The following is a 24,122-nucleotide window of genomic DNA, read 5'->3' as shown; positions in this document are numbered from 1 at the left end:
TCACGTTCAAGGTCATAAAAAACTTAATTTGTAATATTTCGTTCCAATTTTTTTTATGAATACCACTATGAGCCTAACTCAACATATCTATCAAAGATTCCAAAGATTTCCGAATTGTAACCCCTTATATTCCCGTTTGTGTTAGGGTTAGGTTTATGGTTAGGGTAACCCTAACCCTAACCCCTAATGGCATGAAATAAACCACTGGGGTCGTTTTGTCCTCTAATATTGGTAACTTTTTTTTAGAGGTTTTCAAAATATAATCTTCTCAAATTCTGTAAATATATGGAAAATAAGCAAACGGACCCAATTTCATGACATAATCATCAACATAACCACCATTGTACACACACACACACACACACACACACACACACACACACACACACACACACACACACACACACACACACACACACACACACACACACACACACACACAAAAAGGCTAAATACAGGAAATAGTTGCTAAGGAGGCACAAGGGTTAAAAATGTATCCAATTTCACCTGTTAATCTCTCAATAGCTGCATTTCCATTGACCATAATAATCCATGAATAATTGGAATAATAGGCTTCATGTAATAAAAATACCTCATGTAACCACCTCAATTGGAAGGGACTGGTCAGATTTCCAACCAGGTTGAGAGTATACCTTTGATTATCCATTCAGTAGGGACATATTAGCGTCTAATAACCATGTAAACACTTGATCCGATCGTTTCTCTCTGGTTGGAATAAATATATTCGGTGCATGTTCGCCCATGTCTATCATATCCTGCCAACTGCTAAATATGAGATGCTGAGATGGGGTTGAATGTAAAAATAGATTTGATCCACTGTGCCCCAGTAACGGGGTACAGTGGATCGCTACCTGGGGCACTGTGAATCAGTCCAGATATTATACATAATTTTTCTGAAACCAGATAAAGCATGCAATAGTATGGCACAGATTGATATAATATATATATATATAGTTATATTTGGAACAAAAAATTGTTAAATTGAGGAGTTAATATTGCCGTTAGTCAACAAACAAAGCAACCTCCTTTTACCGGGGCACAGTGAATCACTTAAGAAACCCGAAATTTTACATTTGATGGTACAAAACGGGGATTACCTTTCAATTCTTCACAAAAGTGTGTTGCCTGGAAATTAAACACATTTTCAGATATGGATTAACACTATGATCGCCGTGGACGAGTTTACACGTCATTCCTAGCCATGCTCATTCTGCCGAAGACGCCGTAACTCGTCTTTGATGTCAATATTTCAAAAATCTGTCATCGAAATCATATTTCCTTTCCGGAGCCCTGAGACACACTGCAAAGATCCACTCAACTCTCTAGCGGTTCAAGAGCGCCATCTGGTGGCCGATCGGCAGATCGCCAACCGGAAATTAACCTTTGAACCGGTAGTGCTCATCCATATGTGGTCCGGGCACTCGCTATCGTTAGAGAGACTCCGTATTGACACAGTGAACATCGATCGGTGCAAATAACTTGAAAAAACAACATTATTTGGACGTATATACTATTATACAACCTGGAAATGGATCGGGCATTTCTCCATCCCATAATAGAAAAAATTCTGTTCCACACTCATCTGCCAGCGGCGCGAGGAAGCCACGGTAAGATTCAGCGTTATTTTCTAACGTCTTCTATACTAACTGATCTGATGAACATATGACCCACTCTGGATGAATCATCTAACGCTACCCACGGAATTATAAACGATCCCCCGCCCATCCGGTCATCATCAGATGATGCGTAGAAACTTCTAGAACCATGTCCAGTTGACATTTTTTATCTCGCACAGATTCCTACCAAACTGTATTTGATCATCAATATAATGCATTTAGGGCTATAAATCACGTTCTGAAGAAAGCTGCAGAAAACGATAAAAACATACTTATACTTTAGACCATATTTTAGTATGAATATGTGAATGAAAAAGTTTAACGTTGCTATACCCTGAACAATACATATAGGACATTGAATGGGCCATAATAATGGCAATTTAGCAATAGAATTTAAAAAGTTATAGCCCTGCAAAGAAGGGGAACTTCTCCATAGACAAATAGAGCTGGCGAGGGATGGTAAATTATGAATTTAACCCATGGCGATTAAAGTGTTAACCAGAGGCACACACTGATGACATCATCAAGGCATTCCTGTGTACAAGTTTCTATAAATAGCCACTGATTCACTGTGCCCCTTGATCCACTGTGCCCCGGTCTCCCCTATTTATAATTTACAATTTAGCCTTTAGCTGACACTTTTATCCATTGGCATTGTTCGCCAAATAGTATCGAGCTTGAGTCTTACACTGTGATAGCATAGTAGTCTAGCAATATTAGCAAGATAGGTAGTAGTATAAGAGTAGTAGTAGTAGCATAGTATTAGGGTACATAATAGTAAAAAGTAAGTAAGAGGGTTATTTATTGTTTTTTTCCCCAGATATTATTTCAGATATAGTTTTCTCTCCAACTTGGACATTAGTACATCTGGAAGGTTGCTGGTCCCTGGCTGGCAGGGCTTTATATTAAGGTCGGGGATGAGCATTTATATTACGGGCGGTTCAGCTTATTTAGTGTCCATGTAAACGGTTGATTTGAAATGTCCAATCTGAGCGATTTCAATCGGGCTGGGGAAATATGGGGTATTTACACTGAAACCAATTAAAGATGTGACCGTATTTACTATTAAGGTGGACATGTATCTGGGTCCAGTGTATGACTTCCAATGAGAGGGGATTAGGGGATGTCCCCTCTTAGTACATCGATTTGTCGGTTTCCTCTTCTTTGACCAAGACTTTGTTTGTCGAATAGTAATTTTCTACGCTTTTTTTCCCATGCTGAATGAGAATAATTACGAGAACATCTCTGACAAGCCCTACATTTCAGGAGGCACGACTGCAGGTGGGCAACACAATTTTACAAATTTGTCAATTAAATAAACAAATCCACTGTCAGTCAGTGCCAATATCAAAGGTGGAAAGGCTTGAGAGGTTGGTAATTTTTACATTAGGAAATGGCTAGGAGTTCCTCTGTGTATTAGTAGTGTGGCATTGTAAGGGAAAGGCATTCTCCAGCTACCAGTAACTAGTCTAACAGAGGGGTTTTAAGTGAAGGTGACAACAGAGTTGTTGCTATCAGGGAGCAAAGATAAAGTAATTAGTAACTCGGTCCCAAATCCTATTAGAGGGAGGAAATGGAACTCACGACATGCAGTACAGGAGGCAAAGGCAGCTCTTAGGCATACAGACATTGAAGGTAAGGTGCAACAAGGCAGGGGGGCTTAACCCTTTCACTAACACACTATATGGTTAACCGTCTGTAGAGTGGTAGTGAAAGGGTTAACATTATGTAGTGTGGTTGTGAAAGGGTTTCAACCATTTGTCGTGTGGCAGTGAAAGGGTTAACCTTATGTATTGTCGCAGTGAAAGTCTTAACCCTTTGGTAGTGTGGTAGTGAAAGGGTTATGTGCTGCATTGTGTTCTACAAATGGCTATATTTTCGGACTTCCTCGGTCAGTCTTTCTTCAATTTGGTCGATGTTTGTAATGTAGTTAATCACGATCGATAATGGAATGCTCCGAACAAGCTCCTGAGACGAAGATAAATGCGAAAGTACGTCAGGCCCAGCCCAGGGCAGTGGCCAATCACAGCTCTGCGCTGTCCATGTCAGCTTGCGTTGTTTTGACACGCAGTAAAACATTTTGGCCAGCTGCATGTAGGCGTCGTCTGTGGGCTTGCGGGAGCTTGGCAGGCTCGCAGCAACCTTCACAACAACTTTGACGTCTGAGTATAAATTAGGCATTACAGCTAAGCTCAAGGAAATCAGTAAGGAGAAAAGCAGGTCCCACAGAAAGGAGGAAACTGGCAGTGGAACAGGTATGTCGACAAGAGGAAGTAGTGAGGTGTACAAAGGCTGTGGCCCAGGCTAAGCACGGACATCGAATTAACTGGGAAAGTGTAGAGAAGAGGAAGATTAACTGGAGGGACCTCTGGAGTATGGAGTATTCTATACAATTCCTAATAGGGGCTACATATGATGTGCTGCCATCACCACAGAACCGGAAACAATGGGTCGATGGGGGAGCCGTCATGTCCACGGTGTTCAGAGACAGCAACTTTCACTGTGTGAAAAGCAAGATTTTTGGGCCAATGCATCTGAGACATGTTTGGTGATTCCCAGCCTGTGGAGCTCATTCGATGTGTCAAGTATTTACTGGAATGAACGTGAGGGGTCAGGTTGAGGATAGACAGCAGACCCAGGTGTTAATTGCTACCTCATTTGCAACTGAAAAAGATCTGAATTGTATGTTAAAATAAAGAATTGCTTGCGATTGGCAGATGCTTATGTAAGTTTGTATTGCATTTGATGAAACAACGGACTTGGAAGTGAAAACGCAATTGTGATTGGCAGATAAGATAATCCATCCCAGGTTTATTTTTTCTATATTTATAGAAATATATATATAATATATAATTAATTCCTCTATTGTATATAGATAATACATGATATAATATCACTTATTATTTGATGTTTATATATCAAGTATTATTTTTAATTTTTATTATATATACACCCATGTCATAAAGAAAGCAAATTTATAAAAAATAAAAATAAAAAAAACACAAAGATGTCACAGTCAGTCAATACACATTGTAAAATTATATATAAGTATAACATTTTATTAAAATAAATAAGTTACCATTACAGCTATCCAAACTCATTAAGAGAGAGAGGGGGGGGGGTCAAATGTCTAGGCTTTCATCAGAATCTTTCAGATTCGTTTTTTGCTGGTCTCTCTGTTCCATAAACTCCGACCTTCGGGACCGGAGGCTATCCAAATGCCACAACTCAACGTCTGGGGCTGGACCAAAGTCCATGATTGAAGCAGAGGACAGCTGCACAGTCAGCAGGTCTGACAGGGTCTGGCTCTTCAGACACAAGCAGCAGCTGAAGCGAGGATGCGCTGGATGAGGTCGACCAGGTGGAACGCTACGATTGTGCAATAAAACAATAGTAATAGTAGTAATAATAATAAGATAACTAGAATAGACATGATAAATAGACATGTTAATAAATCACTGGATCCTGTGTACACTCCTATACAATGTGCAGTTTTACTTCTATGTCCCTATGCTATACTTGCTGTTACTAACTATACTATGCAACAATCACAACAAGTTATTTTCTTAAAGCTGAGCCTCAGGGCGTTTTCTCATTAGGAACAGTTGCTCCGTTCCGTTCCGTCCCTGAGAGCGATAGCCCCCCTCCGCACTCCCCCCGCTGGCCAGCTTCCACACTACAATCTCGTTTTGTTCCCGAAACGGCCGACAGTGGCACGAGATGCACATGTGCACCGTTTGACAGTGCTGCATATGCGCTGCATATTTGCAAGTGCTCTCTTGACTGAGGATGACCAGTTCCGCAGGAATTTTTATTAAACATTCTGATATTGTCGCGGGTCTTGTGCAGTGGAGCTTGTGCCACTGTCATTAAACTGGTAAAAGAAATCCTTTTGTAATGTAAAATAATAGACCTAAAATGCTGATAATATATCATATTCAGCCTATGGATTTCCTTTTGCCATAATGCACGTCACGCGCGACACCTGTTTGAGCTGCGGGATGAGGCGCGCTTGTTTCTGACGGAGAATGTGTCCCAGCTCGCTGCCCAGCTCTCCGATCCCGACTGGGTAACAGGGCTAGCATATTTGTCTTGCATATTTGCTAAAATGAATGGACTTAATCTGTCACTACAAGGTGAAAACACAACCATCCTGTCGCTCAATGATAAAATACAAGCGTTTATGCGGAAACTCAAGGGCTGGAGTAGAAATGGGCCGGATTTCCAGAGCTTAATGAATTGGAGGAAAATGAACTGAATGTGAACACAGTGAAGATGTCTATAACAACTCCAAGCCCTTCTTGAATGGTTTAAAAAGTATTTCCATGAGGAAATCAAGCAACTGAACCTTAAAGACAGTGTTTCAGTCCAAGCATGCAATGCAGTGATTCAGTCCATGCAATCTTATTTATTATTTAGATATTGTATTCAACTTTGCCCTGGCACTGCCATGTTGCCACTGACAACATCTGGTGTCTTTGATAGTGGGAAGACTGGCATTGCATTATGGGGGTAGATTTCTATCAAAAATAAACAAACGCAAAAGTAGAATCCACAATCGTAAAAACGATCTACACACACACACCTCTCAATTTGTGTTTTGTAAATCATAAGGACACGCTTGAGCTGCTTAGATTTACGTACGGAATTCTAAAAACACGCTTGATCTGCTTAGATTTACGTACGGAATTCTAAAAACACGCTTGATCTGCTTAGAGTTACGTACGGAATTCTAAGGACACGCTTGATCTGCTTGGAGTTACGTATGGAATTTTTAGACAAATATTTCGCTGTTTTTCCTCGTGTGGATTCGTGTGTGAAGCTTCTTCTTCTTCGGCGCTACCGAACACGGCCCAATGTTTGTTCGGCTCATGAGCGCTACAAGTGGCCAAAATCTTTATCATCAACATTCCATTATGAAAATGTATGCTCAAAGTAAATATATATAGTACCATTTTGAAGATAACAACTAGGGCTTTCAAATGATATAAAATATCTGTATGATTATCATGATTATTATTATTCATATCTTTCATATTTGATACAGAAATTATTACAAAAATCTTGTCCGGCCACCACATTTCAACAGACAACTGCATTTTCAACCACTTTACTGACAAGCTAGCAGGAAACTTAGAGGGTATGGGATATATGGTGGAGAGCTTTGTGGGTGGAGTGACAGCAACCACCCCAAGAAGAGCCCCCCCCCCCCCCCCCCCCCCCCCCCCCGATTCCCATCACCATCCGAGGGGAGGAGGTGGAGGTGGTGGAGTCATATAAGTTCCTTGGGGTACACCTGAACAATAAACTGGACTGGTCGGACAACACAGAGGCCCTCTACAGGAAGGGACAGAGCACGCTGTTCTTCCTGAGGACTCATGTCCTTCAATGTTTGCAATAGACTGCTGCAGTCATTCTACCAGTCTGTAGTGGCCAGCGTCAGATATTCATCATAAACCCGTTTTATTACTATCACTATAATTATCATAACCTTTGAACAATAGATGCTATTTCTAATCTGTCAGCTGTTCTATATTCTATATTCTATATCCCATATCCTCTAAGTTTCCTGCTAGCTTGTCAGTAAAGTGGTTGAAAATGCAGTTGTTTGTTAAAATGTGGTGGCCGGACTGTAATAATTTCTGTATCAAATATGAAATATATGAATAATAATAATAATAATGATAATCATACAGATATTTTATATCATTTGAAAGCCCTAATTGTTATCTTCAAAATGGTACTATATATATTTACTTTGAGCATAAATTTTCATAATGGAATGTTGATGCTTAGGGCTAAAGATAATGTGCAATTTTGGCCACTTGTAGCGCTCATGAGCCGAACACACATCGGGCCGTGTTCTGTAGCGCCGAAGAAGAAGAAGCTTCACGACACAAATCCACACGAGGAAAAACAGCTAAATATTTGTCTCTAAATTCCGTACGTAACTCCAAATAGATCAAGCGTGTCCTTAGAATTCCGTACGTAACTCCAAGCAGATCAAGCGTGTCCTTAGAATTCCGTACGTAAATCCAAGCAGATCAAGCGTGTCCTTAGAATTCCGTACGTAAATCTAAGCAGATCAAGGGTGTCCTTATGATTTCCGAAACGCAAATTGAGAGGTGTGTGTATGTGGATCGTTTTTACAATTGTGGATTCTACTTTTGCGTTTGTTTATTTTTGATAGAAATCTACCCCCATGTTGTATTGCATGCTGTTCACCAGTGTATTGTAATCTGGTGTGATTTTGCGCAAGCTCCCACACGCGCGCCCGTATTCCGATCCGCGCAATAATATTCACAGGGGTATGTCATCATGCAAAACAAGTTCCCAATGCATTGTCCCATGGGATTATGTCCCCTCGCGGCAAAATTAATTGAGGGGCGGATTTGCGACGTGGAAACATATGGGTGATTTTGCGCAACCTCCCACTCGCGCACACGTATTCCGATCCGCACAATAATATTCACCGGGGTATGTCTCATCATGCGAAACAAGTTCCCAATGCATTGTCTCGTGGGATTATGCCCCCCCATGGCGAAATGAATCGAGGGGCGGATTTGCGACGTGGAAACTATGGGTGATTTTGCACAAGCTCCCAAGAGCGTGAAGAGAGTGATTTGCAACAAAAAATCCCTTCCAATTTTGGTCACTAGAACTTGTGGAACCTTGAGACAAAGTTGTATGCAAGCTATTTAAACTACAGCTGGCCTGCCTTCTTTGTTATGCTAATGCTAGTGTTGCACAGATGTCTAGCTATACTTATTAGGTATGTTAATGTACTTTTGTCGAGTTGGACTGCAGGAGCAAAGACACACGTCCACACACGTACTTGGCGGGGCAGGGAGAGAACTTTATTGCACATGCGCAACATGTATGGACACCCGCAATGACCAAAATAGCTTTATAGCGCAGTAGAGGCATACAGTGGCTGACTGGCTATATATGTGAGACTGTACATTACATTATACAGCTAGCATTTCAGGAGTTCTAGCATCAAGAATGTAAGTTAGGCCTACTTTTCCGTGTTTTGAATATCACTTTATTGTAAATCATCCCTCAGGATAAAACTTCTAGATATTGAATAATGAATAGAGAAATTAAGCAGGCAGGGGTCACGTTAACTGAATATTTTCCATCTTTGACAGATTCATACTGAAAATCAAGACCAAGCGAGCGTTTGCCCTTCTGCTCCACGGGAGGCTTCTATCCTCCCTGAGCTCGCCTGGAACACCGCGGTACCGTTTGACAGGTGTACCGCCCCAATCAACCTCCCCACCTGCCACTGTCCCAAAAGCGGGTCGCATCCGGCAGAGCATGCCCCGCCTCACAGAGTAAGTGAGGAAACGATATAAATAGAAATCTTACATTGACTGTGGTGAGTGAATGCATAGTAGACTACTGACCTGTCCTGGTACGAGAGAGGGAGAGAGCATGCTCTGGCAGTGAAATCACCTTCTGGTGACACGCAAGACACACATTCACTAGTTCAACAACAATCACAAAGCCTTGTTTTGCGGTCCAGTTTTATATAATTAAATGGTTGCGGTAGACTACAGTAAACAGACGTTCCTTTATATGAAATTCCCCCACGACTAACGTTAACAATGAAGAGGGACACATGGAAACGTTGAGGCAGCAGTACCAGTTAAAAAAACAACAAACAAAGCGATCTTTCAACGAGGCAACAAGTATGAAGCACACAGGACGAGCTACATGTAGCGTTAAAGGAACACGCCAACATTTTGGGAAATAAGCTTAGCTTATCTAAGAAGATAGATACCAGTTTCCTCTCAGTAGAAAGCTATCTGGCTGCATGTTAGCCTAGCTTAGCACAATGAATTGAAGCGGACAGTGCCGGTTAGCCTAGGCATTGTCCAACTAACACCTCTTCCGAAAGCTAACTGGCACTGTCTACTTCCATTTATTGTGTTAAACTGGTATCTATCTTCTTGTCTCTCTCTGGAGAAGACAATAAGCTAATTTCCCAAAATGTTGGCGTGTTCTTTTAACAGTATTAACATTATTATTATTTAAATTGTTTTTATTGTTTTTTTAAAGGTTCAACAACATTATATACATACGTACAAACATACATACAATACATGACTACATATAACCGCACAATACCTAAAATAAATGAAAAATAAAGTAGACAAAAAGAGAAAAATTAAAATAATAATAATAATAATAATAAAAGAAAATTGCATTGTTCTTATACAGGTTGTCACTTGCCATATAGAAATGGCCTATCTAATAAATCACTGTCTTATGCCTAAGCATCCTCAGCCGAAAATTGATTAAAATAATCCAAAATTGGCTGCCAAACTTGGAAGAATTTCTGGGTAGAGCCCCTGGTGGAGTATTTAAGTCTCTCAAGTTTTAGGTGTGCCATCACATCTTCGACTCAGCGTCGATGTGATGGAGGAATGGCTGACTACCAGTTAAGCAAGATAAGGCGTCTAGCCAACAAAGGGGAGAAGGCCACAGCATCTGATTGAGCGACAGATACCCTAATTTCGCCAGGGAGCACTCCAAAAACTGCAACCAAGTGGTTAGGGCTGATCTCCCTGTCACACATGAAGGAAAAGGTTTTAAAAAGAGAAAGCCAGAATCGGGATAGTGATGGGCATGACCAGAACATATGGCAGAGAGTGGCTGGAGCCTGATGGCACCTGGGGCAGGTCGGATCCACATCCGGGTAGATCTCGGCAAGTCTGCTCTTAGAGAGGTGTAGTCTATGAAATACCTTGAATTGGAGTAATCCATGTCTGATGCAGACAGATGATGAATGTATTCTTTTAATTGCCAATTGCCAAGAATCCTCAGGGATTTCAAATCCCATATCCTTACCCCATGACTCCCTGATACGGTCCAGTGAGTACCATTTTCAATGGTGCAGAGTGTACAATGCATTTGAGGTTACAAAACACATACACTCCATTTAAAGCATCCAATGAATCAAGAAAGAAAGCAATTACAAGTGGACGTAGGACGGTTATTGATTAAGCATCTAAAACGTCCAAAAGAGACAAGAGTAGGCTACTCATGTTAAGCTCAGTGTTCCAGAGCAGCATAGATGAGATATAAAGTGGTAATTTACTGATACGGTAACAGTATTAACATGAGATCGTCCAAAGGAGTCCATCTGCCAACAGAGATATTGTTACATTAGAGAACGAATTTATTCACAAAATGGATCACCATTCAATGTTATTGAAGTCACCTGCCTGTGACCGATTATTTTACTCATACTTCCCATGCAGCTCACATTGCATTGATCCGTTGTGTCTGTCTGCATCTGGTTTTAATACATTTTCAATAAGGAGCATCGGTTTGGTGGACAGGGTTGACGCTGTGTCCGTCTCTGCCAGATTTGTGTCTGTTTTGAGGGTGAAATCTTGGAAGTGACGGATACGTTACCATCCGCAAAGCTGCTGTTTCTGCAAAGGCATGATTACATTAGTTTCTAATAAAAAAACGGACAGTAATACCTTCCATCAAATTTCTATCTGTTCAGTGACAGATCAATGTACAGCCGCAGCCTAACCATGTGTTCATGTAATTAAAAAGAAATGGCTAATGAATCCAAGTTTGTTCTTCTGTCTATATTAGCGTTATTCTGGATAAAATGTGGTCGTTTGGTTTTGAAAATTAAATGCTATTAAATAGGCTATATCTCATTAAAAAATTAAGATTAATATGACAGGTAATAATTAATAGCGACCGGATTTTTATGACCCTGTCCTTCACCATGATGGAAAATTAGAAAGTGTAGTGCGACCTCTGCATGCAGGTCCCGGATGGTTTGATTACTATTTCCCGTTTCATGTCAAGGAAAAGATATTGTTCCATTTTTATCACACCTTGCTCAGAGGCGTGTTCCTGTGTATGAATGTCTGTTCTATATACCGTAAACCTTCATTAATTTGATCTCGCTCTGAGAGACAGCACATTCTCAATCTCTCAAGAGAGAGAATACATTTATTATGTATGCAGGTGTAGGTATGTTCATCTTAAAGGTAATTTATTTTGTTGACATAATGCATAATATCAATAAATATTCAAATGGTATGAACCTATGTGTGTTTTTTTGTTTTTTTTAAGGAATAGGCTAACGTTACTTTGACAGCCCTAGTTGAGGGAGACCCTCATTTTCAATGGTGCAGACTGTACAATGTATTTGAGGTTACAAAACACATCCAATCCATTTAAAATATCCAATGAATCAAGAAAGAAAGCAATTACAAGTGGACGTACTGTAGGACGGTTATTGATTAAGCATTTAAAACGTCCAAAAGAGACAAGAGTAGGCTACTCAGTTTTAGGTCACATTGTAAGCGATTCCATGATTATACTGCGTCAATACAAAAAACAATCCTTCCAAGATTAGTTCTAGTATGGCGTACCTGAAGAACTAGACAATCACTGGAGCATGTTAAGCTCAGTGTTCCAGAGCAGCATAAATGAGATATAAAGTGGTAATTTACTGAGTAGGACTTTATACATAATATGCAGATAATATGATATAATATTATACCGATACCAGTGATTACTGCGGCACAGTGGTGTGGTGGTTAACACTGTCGCCACACAGCAGGTCCTGCGTTCGATTCCCGCTTGGGGACCAGGTTGCCCGCCCGGGTTGCCAAGTACCCAGGTGGGGTATCTCCCGTGGCCTTTCTGTGTGGAGTTTGCATGTTCTCCCCCCATGCTCGCAAGGGTTTCCCCTCCAGAAAAAGAGATAAACCCAATGGAAAAACATGCAGAACAGATCACTAACGCTTGTGAACTGCGGAATAATTGCAAAATATGCATAACATCGAGTTATGGCGGTAATATTTCCTTTCATATTAATTTCCAAATGTGAACAGACACAAAGCAGAATTGTCCAACACGTCCACTATAGGCTACACTACTAGGTCTACACAGAGGGATGCACCAGGTTCATTGCACCTCCCTCCGCAGTTACCAGACTGCCCACAACTCCTTCATTACACCTGAGTTCTTCAGACATGCCCCCTTATGAAAGCTCCCTGTAATTAACAAATGGCCTAATTGATAATAAATAAGTGTGTGTGTGTGTGTTCCTTATGCTTTCAGCTAATTTGATAGATTTAAAAAAAAAAATCTGATCTGAAAAATTATCCAATCCGTGACTCATTACTTCATGAGTAATACAATCTCTTTGGTATTTGTACCTGAGTGTTGAGTTTATGTGTTAATATGATAGTATGTAATTGCTTAACTGTTTCCACAAGAGGGCGCTGTAGGCGCAAGGAGACGTAGCTATTGTAGCTGACGTCAGGTAAGAGGGTATATAAGGGATTGTTCCCTCCCCCTCGATCTCTTCCTCATCTACCTCTCACAGAGAGAGAAGGTCTCATGGTGCATATACAATGTGAAATAAACCACGCCGATTAAAGGCTAAAGAAGGACCTTGTCGTCATGAACCCATTATTGTTGCTCCCCAGGTGACTCTGTCAACACTGAGCATTGGCCTATACCTTGAGTGGAGGACAGGCAGTCATGGACCTCGGCCACAGTCACTGAGGACTGCAGCATGGTCCGGGACAGACCGCTGAGCTGCGTGAGCAAGAATTCCATGACTCCTCTGGCCTTCGGCTCCTGCACTGCATTCCCATCTGCTTCTGATGATTGTGTCTGACGTGACAAAATACATATGATTAGTGTGAAATACAATTTTCAGATAGAAAATAATTCACTTACAAATATAGAAACTGTACAGAATGTGTACTCACGGTTTAGAAATCTGTGCCCACGGATTTTGTAAACTGTGCCTTCGGATTTGCATGGGCATGGCTTCATGATCCAAGGGCACGGTTCACAAATCCATGGGTATGGATTCATAATCTGAGGACATGGTTTATTATAGATCCAAGGGCACGGTTTCTAAACTGAGAGTACTGATTTCTAAACTGAGAGTACAGATTTTCACATGGATCTTTCTTATTTTTCCCCATCTGACCCCACAACTCACACTACACAAGTTTGTTAGCATTAGCAAGTTGGCATACAGCCCATCTCTATTTACAGTACATAAGGTTCTCTAACAAATCGTTTCTTTGACCGATCTAATGAACCACATGTTCAACTCTTAAAATCTAGCATGTACACCCAATTTAAGGCATGTTTACCGACCTGTGATAAGGAATCGAAGAATAGGACACGTTGAGCTTCTGGTGACTTCACTGCAGGAGGATTTCATCTTCTTCTTCCTCTGCACATGCTAGAAGTAATATTCTATACCACAGAAGGGTGATCTGCCATCTAGCATTTTGGATGTGAAATAGCAGTGTGGTGACTTTAGCTTTAGGTTAGTTTAGTTTATCTGACAATTAATCAGGCAATCAGATGATTACACCACAGCTTAAAACTGTCTAGGATAGCACAATAAAGTCTCTTATTTACACTGTGGTCCTTGATGTCTTGACCGCCACTGGAGGAACTAAACCTTCTCAAATTAAGGCATATTCATTCATGAAAAAAAAGATTAAAATAAAAATAAAAATAAAAAACTCTAACCCTACTAACCTTACTGTCATGCACTTGTCCTAATATACTAACCCACACTATAGCACTCAACACACTGATGAACATTGTTACTCAGCTGATAGAGTTGTACCCTTCCTGCTGTCTTGTTGTACAAAACTTGTAAGTCGCTTTGGATAAAAGCATCAGCTAAATGACAAAATGTAAATGTTAAATTGCAGGAATAACCCAAGCGTAATGGGTTCTCTAATGGCCACTAATTTCCACCACCTTGCCGTCCCGTGCTGGCATCCGTGCTCCCACTTTGTTTTGCCTTTTCCAACTGACCTGTACAGAACAGCACCTACCAGTGGTAATTTAGGCACTGCTCTGGGGCAGGTAGTACTATCCTGCTATCCGTACTGCAGTTCGATACTGCAGACCGTCGATTTGTCGATGGAGGTTGTCACAAAATGTTGTCCAATGTTCATCATGACAAGGTCTGTGGCAACACTTTACAGTAAACCTCGTATTGTGGAAATGTTTAGTTGAACTCATATTAGGAAATGTATCTAGTGATCTATGCACAACAACAATTATTACATAAAACAATTACTTTTTTTCGACAAATCTCATTACATCAATATTGTGCTGTCAGAACAGTTTCATGTTTGTAGGTTAAGTATCTAAAGTTTGCTATTTGCCATTTTGGCACTCGTCTTTATCAACACGTAAAGGCTTTGAAACTCATATTAAAAGAAGTTGGCTAGATCTATGCACAGTTTTTTTTCAGCGAATCTCTTAGTTACAACAACATTGCATCATGCAGTGTTGTATATAGGTAAAGTGATTTCCAATGTCCACACATTGCTTTCTCACTACACGCCCAACCGTGTCCGGAGAATGAGCATAACATTGGGACTGAGAGAATCCAATCCAGGGTTTCCGTTAGAAAAAATTGTTGCCGGTCTCCGTGACCTGCAAGATTTCAACTACCGGACAAATGAGATTAATTCCGGTCATAGTTTATTGAGCTTTAAAACAATTGAGATAGGCAGGCTATATAAAGAATGTCATCCTCAAGGCATGTAGATTTATAATATTATTACTTAAAACTAGGCTACTTTTGCGTATACAGTCATTAATATATTCCAAATAAAATAAGTCCCTCGATACTCCGTCTCCGTGCTGCTGCTGACTTGAAATAAAATAGACCGCGTATGTGGCAGTCGGTCCGACAATAAACAGCAGTCTGTTATAATCACATTTTTATGAGCTAACGAATTCCGTTATATTGGACATTTGTATTAATTATATCAAGCGAAGAACTGAGAAAGCAGAGACACGGCAACATTATCGTGGTTTGCGTGACTACTCTCTCCACCTCAATGTCACGCGGTCGAAAAGGGCGCTTGTCTATTGGACAGTGGAAATGTGTGTGTGGCTGCGATCCTGTGTGTGCGCGCGCGCGTGTGTGTGTGTCTGTGTGTGTACTGCGGAGCCCAGATCAGCGGAGCCGAGTTTTGACATGGCATTGATCCATTGTTCTATTGAAGCACATTATTACCACCATCCTCTCGCTAAACAACTTGTAGACCACGGTGTTTTTATGAGTGCCCACAAGTAGCTGTTTTATTAATAATATAATAAGCCGCGCGCCTCGGTAATAATAATAAGCCGCGTTTTTTCTTCCTTCTTCCCAAGATGCACAGACATAGATAGATAGATAGATAGATAGATAGATAGAGAGATAGATAGATAGATAGAGAGATAGATAGATAGATAGATAGAGAGATTAGATGCAGTGTGCTTGTTTTGCAGTGAGTGCTGCGAGCAGTGGTAATAATAATCACTTCCTATATTTGGTTCGCGTTTGGTCCGCTGAAGCGAACCGAGACCTACGTTTTTAAAGCTCTCGCTGACAACGTCGTTGTCATTATTAGAAGCAACGAGGAAACAAATGTAATGATCGTTTCGTTCATCGCATAGGCTATTTAATTTTAGCCTATTTTAATACAATTCAAATAATCAAATTGTGCTTAGACTCAGGGAATTATTTTCACCGGACATTAAGACCGGAGAAATTAAATATGTCGGACTTCAAGAGATTTTGCCGGACAAATACCGGTAATTACCGGCTAACGGAAACGCTGATCCAATCACCTAAACGGTTCACTCTAATATGTTTCCGACAACATTTTAGGCAAGAAATAGGGTATGCAATTGCTAGATCTTAATTCATATTTGATGAGAGATTGAGAAGACATGAACGGAGGCAAACAGAGTTTATATTAAAAACAGAGAGAATATTTCCATCTTCCCTCGTTCTCTCCGACTCAATCGCTTCCGCTCTCTTTTTGCATTTGACAAAATAGCTATTGTTAATTCAAAACCAAATGCCCACAAAAAAGTACAGCATAGCATGAACCCCTGAGTTGTTGGGGCATCTCTTTTTCTCTTAATTTATTGCTGAGGTTTGCTGTTTCTGTAACATAATTTGGTTTATTATATATTTAAATTTTTTACTACAAGAATACTGATGTACTGCCCTGAAATCAACACATTGGATGCCACGGACGCTTTTTATAAGCTTTTGATATAAGATATAAACTTTTGCCCTATGCGTGTGTGTGTGTGTGTGCGCGGTGATTCCTGATGAGGAAATGAGAGAATCGATTTTCAGCCCGCCTCTATAGCGTGCATAAGTACACATATACTATCGATAATCTAGCGTTTATTTGAAAACGATTCATAAATAGGCCGAAAAATTACAACGTTTTTTGTGTATGCTCGAATATTCCAGTAAATGCCGTTTATCATGGAATCTATATATTTCCCTTGAAAACGAGGGCTTTTCAAAATGCTATCAAACGAAAATGAACCGATAAAAAAAAATCCGTTTCAACAATGTTGACTGCAAACAAGTCATTGATAAACGACAGGCAGATTAGACACAGCCATAATTTAGGAGAGAGAATATGCATTCACAACGCTATCATTGAAGTGGGTGCTGGCATTCAACGGGGTTTCCAATGTTAAATGGCTGGCACGCAAACTGTATTCAACATCAAATAATGAGTCAAGTAAGGAGTTATATTTTGTGATTTAAAACAATATTGAAATCTAATGTGGAAAAGTCATAGCTCTTAGGGAGCATTTAGCTATTCTATTTGGTGTTTTTACATTACATGCAGAGACATGTAGAGGCAGGAACGGAAAACTTGTCTGGAAGAAATAAAAGGAATTACCCTTTACGCCATGTTCCGACTACATTATTATAGCCCTGATTTTCCACTCACTGCCGAAAAGGTCCAGATTAGAGGCAAAACGGTGTTCGCTCTGCGTGTGCACATCGACGCTCGATTGCTATGTGTGAGTCATTCAAGATACGACCCAAGGGACTCGCAAACGCCCGACAGACATCAAGCAGGCAAAATATCTGGACCCTTTCTGGGATAGGCAATGAGTTCCAGCCAATGAGAGCGCGAGAGCAAGATGAGAGAGAGAGAGACCATTCTGCTGTGGTTGAGTTACATTGACTTTGTACTAGTGAGGGACCGCTGCCTAGAGAAGGGCTCTGGTGCTGGGTGCATCTAGTAGGTGGCTGACTAGAGAAGAGGGCTCTGGTGCTGGGTGGTTGTAGTAGGTGGCTGACTAGAGAAGAGGGCTCTGGTGCTGGGTGGTTGTAGTAGGTGGCTGACTAGAGAAGAGGGCTCTGGTGCTGGGTAGCTGTAGTAGGTGGCTGACTAGAGAAGGGCTCTGGTGCTGGGTGGCTGTAGTAGTAGGTGGTTGGCTAGAGAAGAGGGCTCTGGTGCTGGGTGGCTGTAGTAGGTGGCTGACTAGAGAAGAGGGCTCTGGTGCTGGGTGCATCTAGTAGGTGGCTGACTAGAGAAGAGGGCTCTGGTGCTGGGTGGCTGTAGTAGGTAGCTGACTAGAGAAGGGCTCTGGTGCTGGGTGGTTGTAGTATGTGGTTGGCTAGTGAAGGGCTCTGGTGCTGGGTGGTTGTAGTAGGTGGTTGGCTAGAGAAGGGATCTGGTGCTGGGTGGTTGTAGTAGGTGGTTGGCTAGAGAAGGGCTCTGGTGCTGGGTGGTTGTAGTACTGTAGGTGGCTGAGAGATTTTAATCCAAATTGAACGATCCATAGTGTGCAAGTTGGCTATAATAAGGATTCATATTCTATATTCTATAATAATATTTCAAATTGCATGGGTCCGGATGGCAGGATTCAGTACTGTATCTACAAAACCTTCTGTTTAATCATCTTCCCTTTATTCATTTCCTTAGATTTTTTTGTACACGTGATCTCAAGGAGGTACTGAATGAGCTCAGTGGCAGTTTCTTATGTCTGGTAATTTTTTGCATGGTGTTATTTACTGTCAAAGATGGAAAGAAAAATCATAATTCATATTCTCCTTTGTTTCATCACAATTTAAGCAAGCCTAGTAATAGACACAATATTTCTGACAGTGGGAATACATTCACTGAGGTCCATAGATGTCCCTAGATACCAAGAACATGCAAATGGACCTTTGTAGAAGTGGAGCAATCTTCCATTTACTTAGGTATGTATTTTAGAAAATATATTTAGAAAATAGGACTCCGGGCTTAACACTTTCTGTGCCAGACCCGAGATTTCTTGAGTTATCTCGCCAGCGATTGAACGCCAGAACCCCCGAAAACCCGGGAGATCTCGGGTTTTCATAGTTTTTTCTTTTATTCGATTATAATATCCTATACAGTCTCACGGACCTCTATGTTACAGTTGAAAGCCATACTGAGACCACGAGAGTGCAATACCGGCCATATCCTGCTAGGTGGCAGTATTGCCTACCCTTTGAAACCCTGTTCCAGACTGTGTATCACATCATCCGGGCGTAGAATTTAGACCAAGCCAAGTGAATCGCTTCATGCAAGCACTTTGAAACGCGTTCAGCACACTTGAGGCATATCTTGTGCCACTTCATGTCAGGGACCCGATGGACATCAATACTGGAAATCGCGATCAGACAATTGGAATATTCTCTTTGGAATAACCCTGATCAATGGTAAGGACTAGCTGACGTCAATTCCACCTTGATCCTAAAATGATTTCACATCGATCCAGCCGATCAACGTATGTAGTATTCAAAACGAATGCCGTTACTGGCGATCAGAGCATCAAAAAACAACCCCCCCCCCTTTGATGCATTCATGATGAAACATAATACCTATTATATACCTTTGATTTGAAAACAGTAGCGTGTCCAGGCGAGAAACGTGAACGCCTTTAGCAAAATTCACATAGCGCTCCATAATGCAGCTTCCAGGAATTAGCCATGATCACTCTGAAACTATACAATATTCACCACGGGATAACACGCGAACGTATACATGAAAGAATTAACTCGTTTTTACATGTTGGACGATAGATAGTGAAATGAGCCATAGTATTGTCTCCATAGCTATAATATAGAATATAGATATAGCCCTGCAAACATTGTGACGCACAGTGAAAATCCCTATCTTTTAAAGCGTGGCCCATTGACTACAAGGATGGATGAAACGGCTTGCGCTGAAAGTGTTAAGAGGTTAAGAGGTTAACCCTGTGAGGCCTAAATAAAAAAGACATTAGCAACTTCAGAGGCCAGACGGTGGGACCTATAAACACATTTACTATCCAATAGCATTGTGAGGCTGAACAACAGGACCCATTGACTATGTACATGTGCTTAAAACATTTTAAATAAACATTTACAGACTTTTTTTTTAAATGGCTTAAAGTGATTATTTTTTTTGCAACCGTGGGTCTCACATGGTACTTTTAACCCTGTGAGGCCCAAATAAAAAAGACATTAGCAACTTCAGAGGCCAGAGGGTGGGACCTACAGTATAAACACATGAAGGGTGCCGTGACTGAAAAAACGGTTGAGAAACGCTGGTATATGGTGTGGCTCTTTGTGGTACCACAGTAATTTCTGTGGCTCTTAGTCTCTGACTGGTTGGCCACCCCTGGCTTAATGCAATACGAATCCTAAACCTTTCGGCAATATCTCATCAAGCTGAATCCATTCAGGGATGAAAGCTGGGCACAATTTTCCTCTTCTCAATCATACGCCGCTGTGCGGTTAGTGAAGCACCACAATAATAATAGCCCGCAGATAGTGTGAACCGTTGTCATTGTGACTCGCCAACGCACATTATGCAAATTGACATATTTCTGTAATCATTGATTACGTGGACGAGTAGCATGTAGCAGCGGCAGGGGTGAGTTAATTGGCACAGGTGCAGCTCGTCTGTGTCTCTCCTGTTTTACAGTGAGACGGGGACCGGAGACTCGCACATGAACCACGGAACAGAGCGCGAGCAGAGGAGCGTGGCGAGCTGAATAAGAATAGAATAGAATAGAAATACTTTAATCATCCCGAGGGAAATTTGGCACTACAAACCGCTCACAGTAAACATTTAGGTAGACAGAACAAAGTCACAAATAAGAATAACAAATAAAGAATAAAGAATAAAATAAGCCTTGAGAATTAGATAATAATAATAAAGTACGGTACCGGGATTCACATTTCGTATGTTATGTATATACATTCTAGTATAGAATATACAGTAAACATATACAGAAGTCTACAGTAAGTGGTACAGTAAGTGTAATATTGAACTATGTTGTTTTAAAAGTAAAAGTCCAGGAAGATGGTAACTGTCACCCTGTGCTTCTCAGTTGTGTGCATTTGTATATTTTGTCTGACTGGATGATGCTGTCGGCTAGCCAGTACACGCGGACTGTTTGCATCAGTGTGCATGTGGGAGTACTGTGTACAGACCAAATGGTTTCAAGTCTGTCTCTGAGAGGATTGTGTTGGTCTGAACCCAGGGGGTAGTAGCACCCACATTGCTACAGTGAGATAACCAGGCGTTGAAAAGCTTGGTGGCAAGAATTTTAAGCAGAAGAGTACAGGTGAATTTAGAATGTAATCGGGTAGAAAGTGCAGCCATTCAATTTGTCTGTGAGGGAGAGAAATGTAGAGGAGGTAGGTTTTTAGGCAGGCATGAGTCAGGCCACCTAAAGGGATTGAATGATTAGAAGATGCAGGTCGATTTAGGAGGAAAACGTGTTGTTCCACAAGATATAGTTAGTACTAACTTGAGGCCTGACATAGTGATATGGTCTGTGAGTCAGCAGGTGGTTTATTTTATAGAATTGACGGCGTCCTGGGAGGATTCAGTGCAGGAGGCTTATGGAAGGAATAAGCTTAGATTTGCCGATTTTGCAGCAATAACTGAACATGGATGGAAAGCTAGGGTTTGTCCAGTGGAAGTAGGATGCTGAGGGTTCATAGCATGATCAACTTTATCATTATTGGGAGAGTTGTCGATTCATGGGCAGAGTTTGCGAAAGGCGCTAAAGCAGATGTCAGAAGAAGCATTGAAAGGAAGTCAGTGGTTTTGGTTGAGGAGAAATAACATTAGCTGGGGGCCAAAATAAGAGTATTAATTTTATTCTCTGTTGTTGCTATTTCATGTGTGATATTGTTATCAGGAATCAGTTCTGTTTTCGACACAAGGATAAGAAAACAAAAGGAAGTTCCACATGTGGGTATCATGGACAATGAGAGCCAGCATGGAGGGGGGTGGTTCTGTATCTGGGTATCATGGACAATGAGAGCCAGCATGGAGGGGGTGGTTCTGCATGTGGGTATCATGGACAATGAGAGCCAGCATGGAGGGGGTGGTTCTGCATGTGGGTATCATGGACAATGAGAGCCAGCATGGAGGGGGTGGTTCTGGGATGCTGGACCTAACTGTTTTAAGCCTTCCAGAGGTGATATTTAAGCACCTTGAGATCAAGTTAGAGAGTTTAAAGTGTGCTATATAAATTAAATGTATTATTATTTGATATGGGCCTAACTTCATGAAACACCATTGAAGAGAGGTACCCACTTGATAAGCCTGGTGATGTGCAGGCTCTCACTGCCTATCTATCTACATGTTGGGTTGTGGTGGCCATTAGGGGTCACGTGGTGTGTAGCATCGGCATTGTCAATACCTGGAGCTCGCACAACAGGACATAGTTCTGTTGAAGTTGGCAATGCTGTTTGGGGCCATTATGGGCCATGTAATACATCCATAGTGTGTCGTTTAGACTAGAGGCATGTTAAATATTATTTTGGCAATGGGATTGGATTTCAATGGGATTGGATTTTGGCAATGGGATTGAGCACTTATCTTTATCATTAGTGTTTTATTGTAAAAAAAAAAAAAAGTACCTAAAAATCTACAAGCTATTTTCAACTTTACACTACATTTTGGTTATTTATTTACCATAGCTGCACAACTACTGTATTTACTAATAAGGCATGCCTTGAATTAACGTTTCCCAAACTTTTCCCTTGGTCACTCATGGTGATCCTTGTGTGTGGCAGCGTTGAGCTTATCTCGTCCCCCTTGCTAAATTTGAAATGTCCCTACCATCTGTTTTATTCTCTCTCTCTCTCTCTCTCTCTCTCTCTCTCTCTCTCTCTCTCTCTCTCTCTCTCTCTCTCTCTCTCTCTCTCTCTCTCTCTCTCTCTCTCTCTCTCTCTCTCTCTCTCTCTCTCTCTCTCTCTCTCTCTCTGTGCAAAAATGATTACCACTGACTTTGGCTTTCATTCACATACAACACTGACTAATAGGCCAATTGAAACAGTCACTGAGCACAAAAGTCACTTTCCTTTTAATGATGACAGATTGGTGATAGGGGACATGCAGGGAAGTTTCTTATCTTTAAATTTACAGGGAGGGATCTACAATGAATAGCCTACTATATGGGTGTGTGTGGGTGTGTGTGTGGGGGGGGGGGGGGGGGGTAAAGGAATCAAATAAATACCTCTTGACAAAACACCCGAGTCTCTTTCTGACAAAATAACCCATTCCTGTGTGGCTCTAATTAATCCCCATAACACATAATACCGCAATCACTGCCGCCGTCTGGCTCTCAGTGCAGCTATCACAGGAAAGATGGAGAGCGAGAGAGAGAGGTGGCGAGGAGAAGAAGTAGCTCGTTAGTTCCTCTGGCTACCGTGAGAAAAATATGAATAAACCTTCCAATTTCTGCTGGTATTGTTGAATCGATAAGCGTTTAATTCAGCCTCTAACTTCAAACCTTCAGCTAAATGGCAGGCAGCTAACTTTTGGAGACATCCACCCCCCCCCCCCCCCCCCCTTCAAAGCCCAGCTGTGGTGCACATTCATTTGATGTTGCCTTTGAACGACGGCCCCTTGGCGCAGAAGAGGAGGTGATAAATCATTGTGTCTTTTCGTGGGCAGAAAAACAACAACAACAACAACCGTAAGAACCGGGTTGCCAAATTGCTCTCCACTGTAATTAGCTATATAATAGGCAAAAGGGGCAGAGTCCCCTCATTACATCCGACTAATGGAATAAGGAAGGAAATCAATACCTTGTGTCGGAATCTCACGACGGGTCGATAGGGTGGCGGCCCGAATTCCTCCTCGCCGGGGCTTGCCTCTGTGCCGAGCGCGGCGAGCCCCAACAGTAAAATCGCCGCTGACCACCATCTGGGCGTCCTCATTGGTCTTTTCCTGTCAAGTACAAAAAAAAGAGAAGCGGTGAGCACTCGTCCTGACCGCGGATTCAATACCTGTGGACTGCAGGACAATACATCAAGTGGTGCTGTAATTAGTATAGACAATAGGAAACCACAAATCTGTCGCTGGTTTAAACTAGCGCCATCAATAAACCCCCCCCCCCCCCCCCCCAATCAGCAGGAAGATTAGATCCCCTTAGAATCAATTAAGGGGAAGGAGGCGTCATGAGGAAATCAAGATAAAGGGAGACAAAGAGTCAATGTATTAAGATAATTACACTGATGATTTTGCATTCATTAGGAAGCTCATCAAGTGAAGTCACCAAATTGTGATGTACTGGAGAGATTAGTTTCAATCACTAATAACACTAATAACACTCCAAAGTTCAATGTTTGCCCTGTAATTGTATAGGCAAGCCGCC

At 41.4% G+C, this 24,122-nt stretch overlaps 1 protein-coding gene across 1 annotated transcript in view; it reads right to left on the bottom strand.

The window, feature by feature from the left end:
• fstl5 (follistatin-like 5) overlaps positions 1-23,691 on the bottom strand; it is a 302,534-nt gene extending 278,843 nt beyond the window's left edge. The window contains exon 1 of the mRNA XM_084331655.1: positions 23,554-23,691. Coding sequence (XP_084187781.1) covers positions 23,554-23,685 — 132 coding nt within the window. The 5' untranslated portion in view covers positions 23,686-23,691. The remainder of the gene's footprint in view (positions 1-23,553) is intronic.
• Between the last annotated feature and the right edge of the window lie 431 nt (positions 23,692-24,122).

The sequence above is a fragment of the Notolepis coatsorum genome (genome assembly GCF_963971535.1).
Source record: "Notolepis coatsorum genome assembly, chromosome: 16".
Classification (NCBI taxonomy): Eukaryota; Metazoa; Chordata; class Actinopteri; order Aulopiformes; family Paralepididae; genus Notolepis; species Notolepis coatsorum.
Note: the sequence above shows the minus strand (reverse complement) of the source record. Positions and strands in the feature narration are given on the sequence as shown.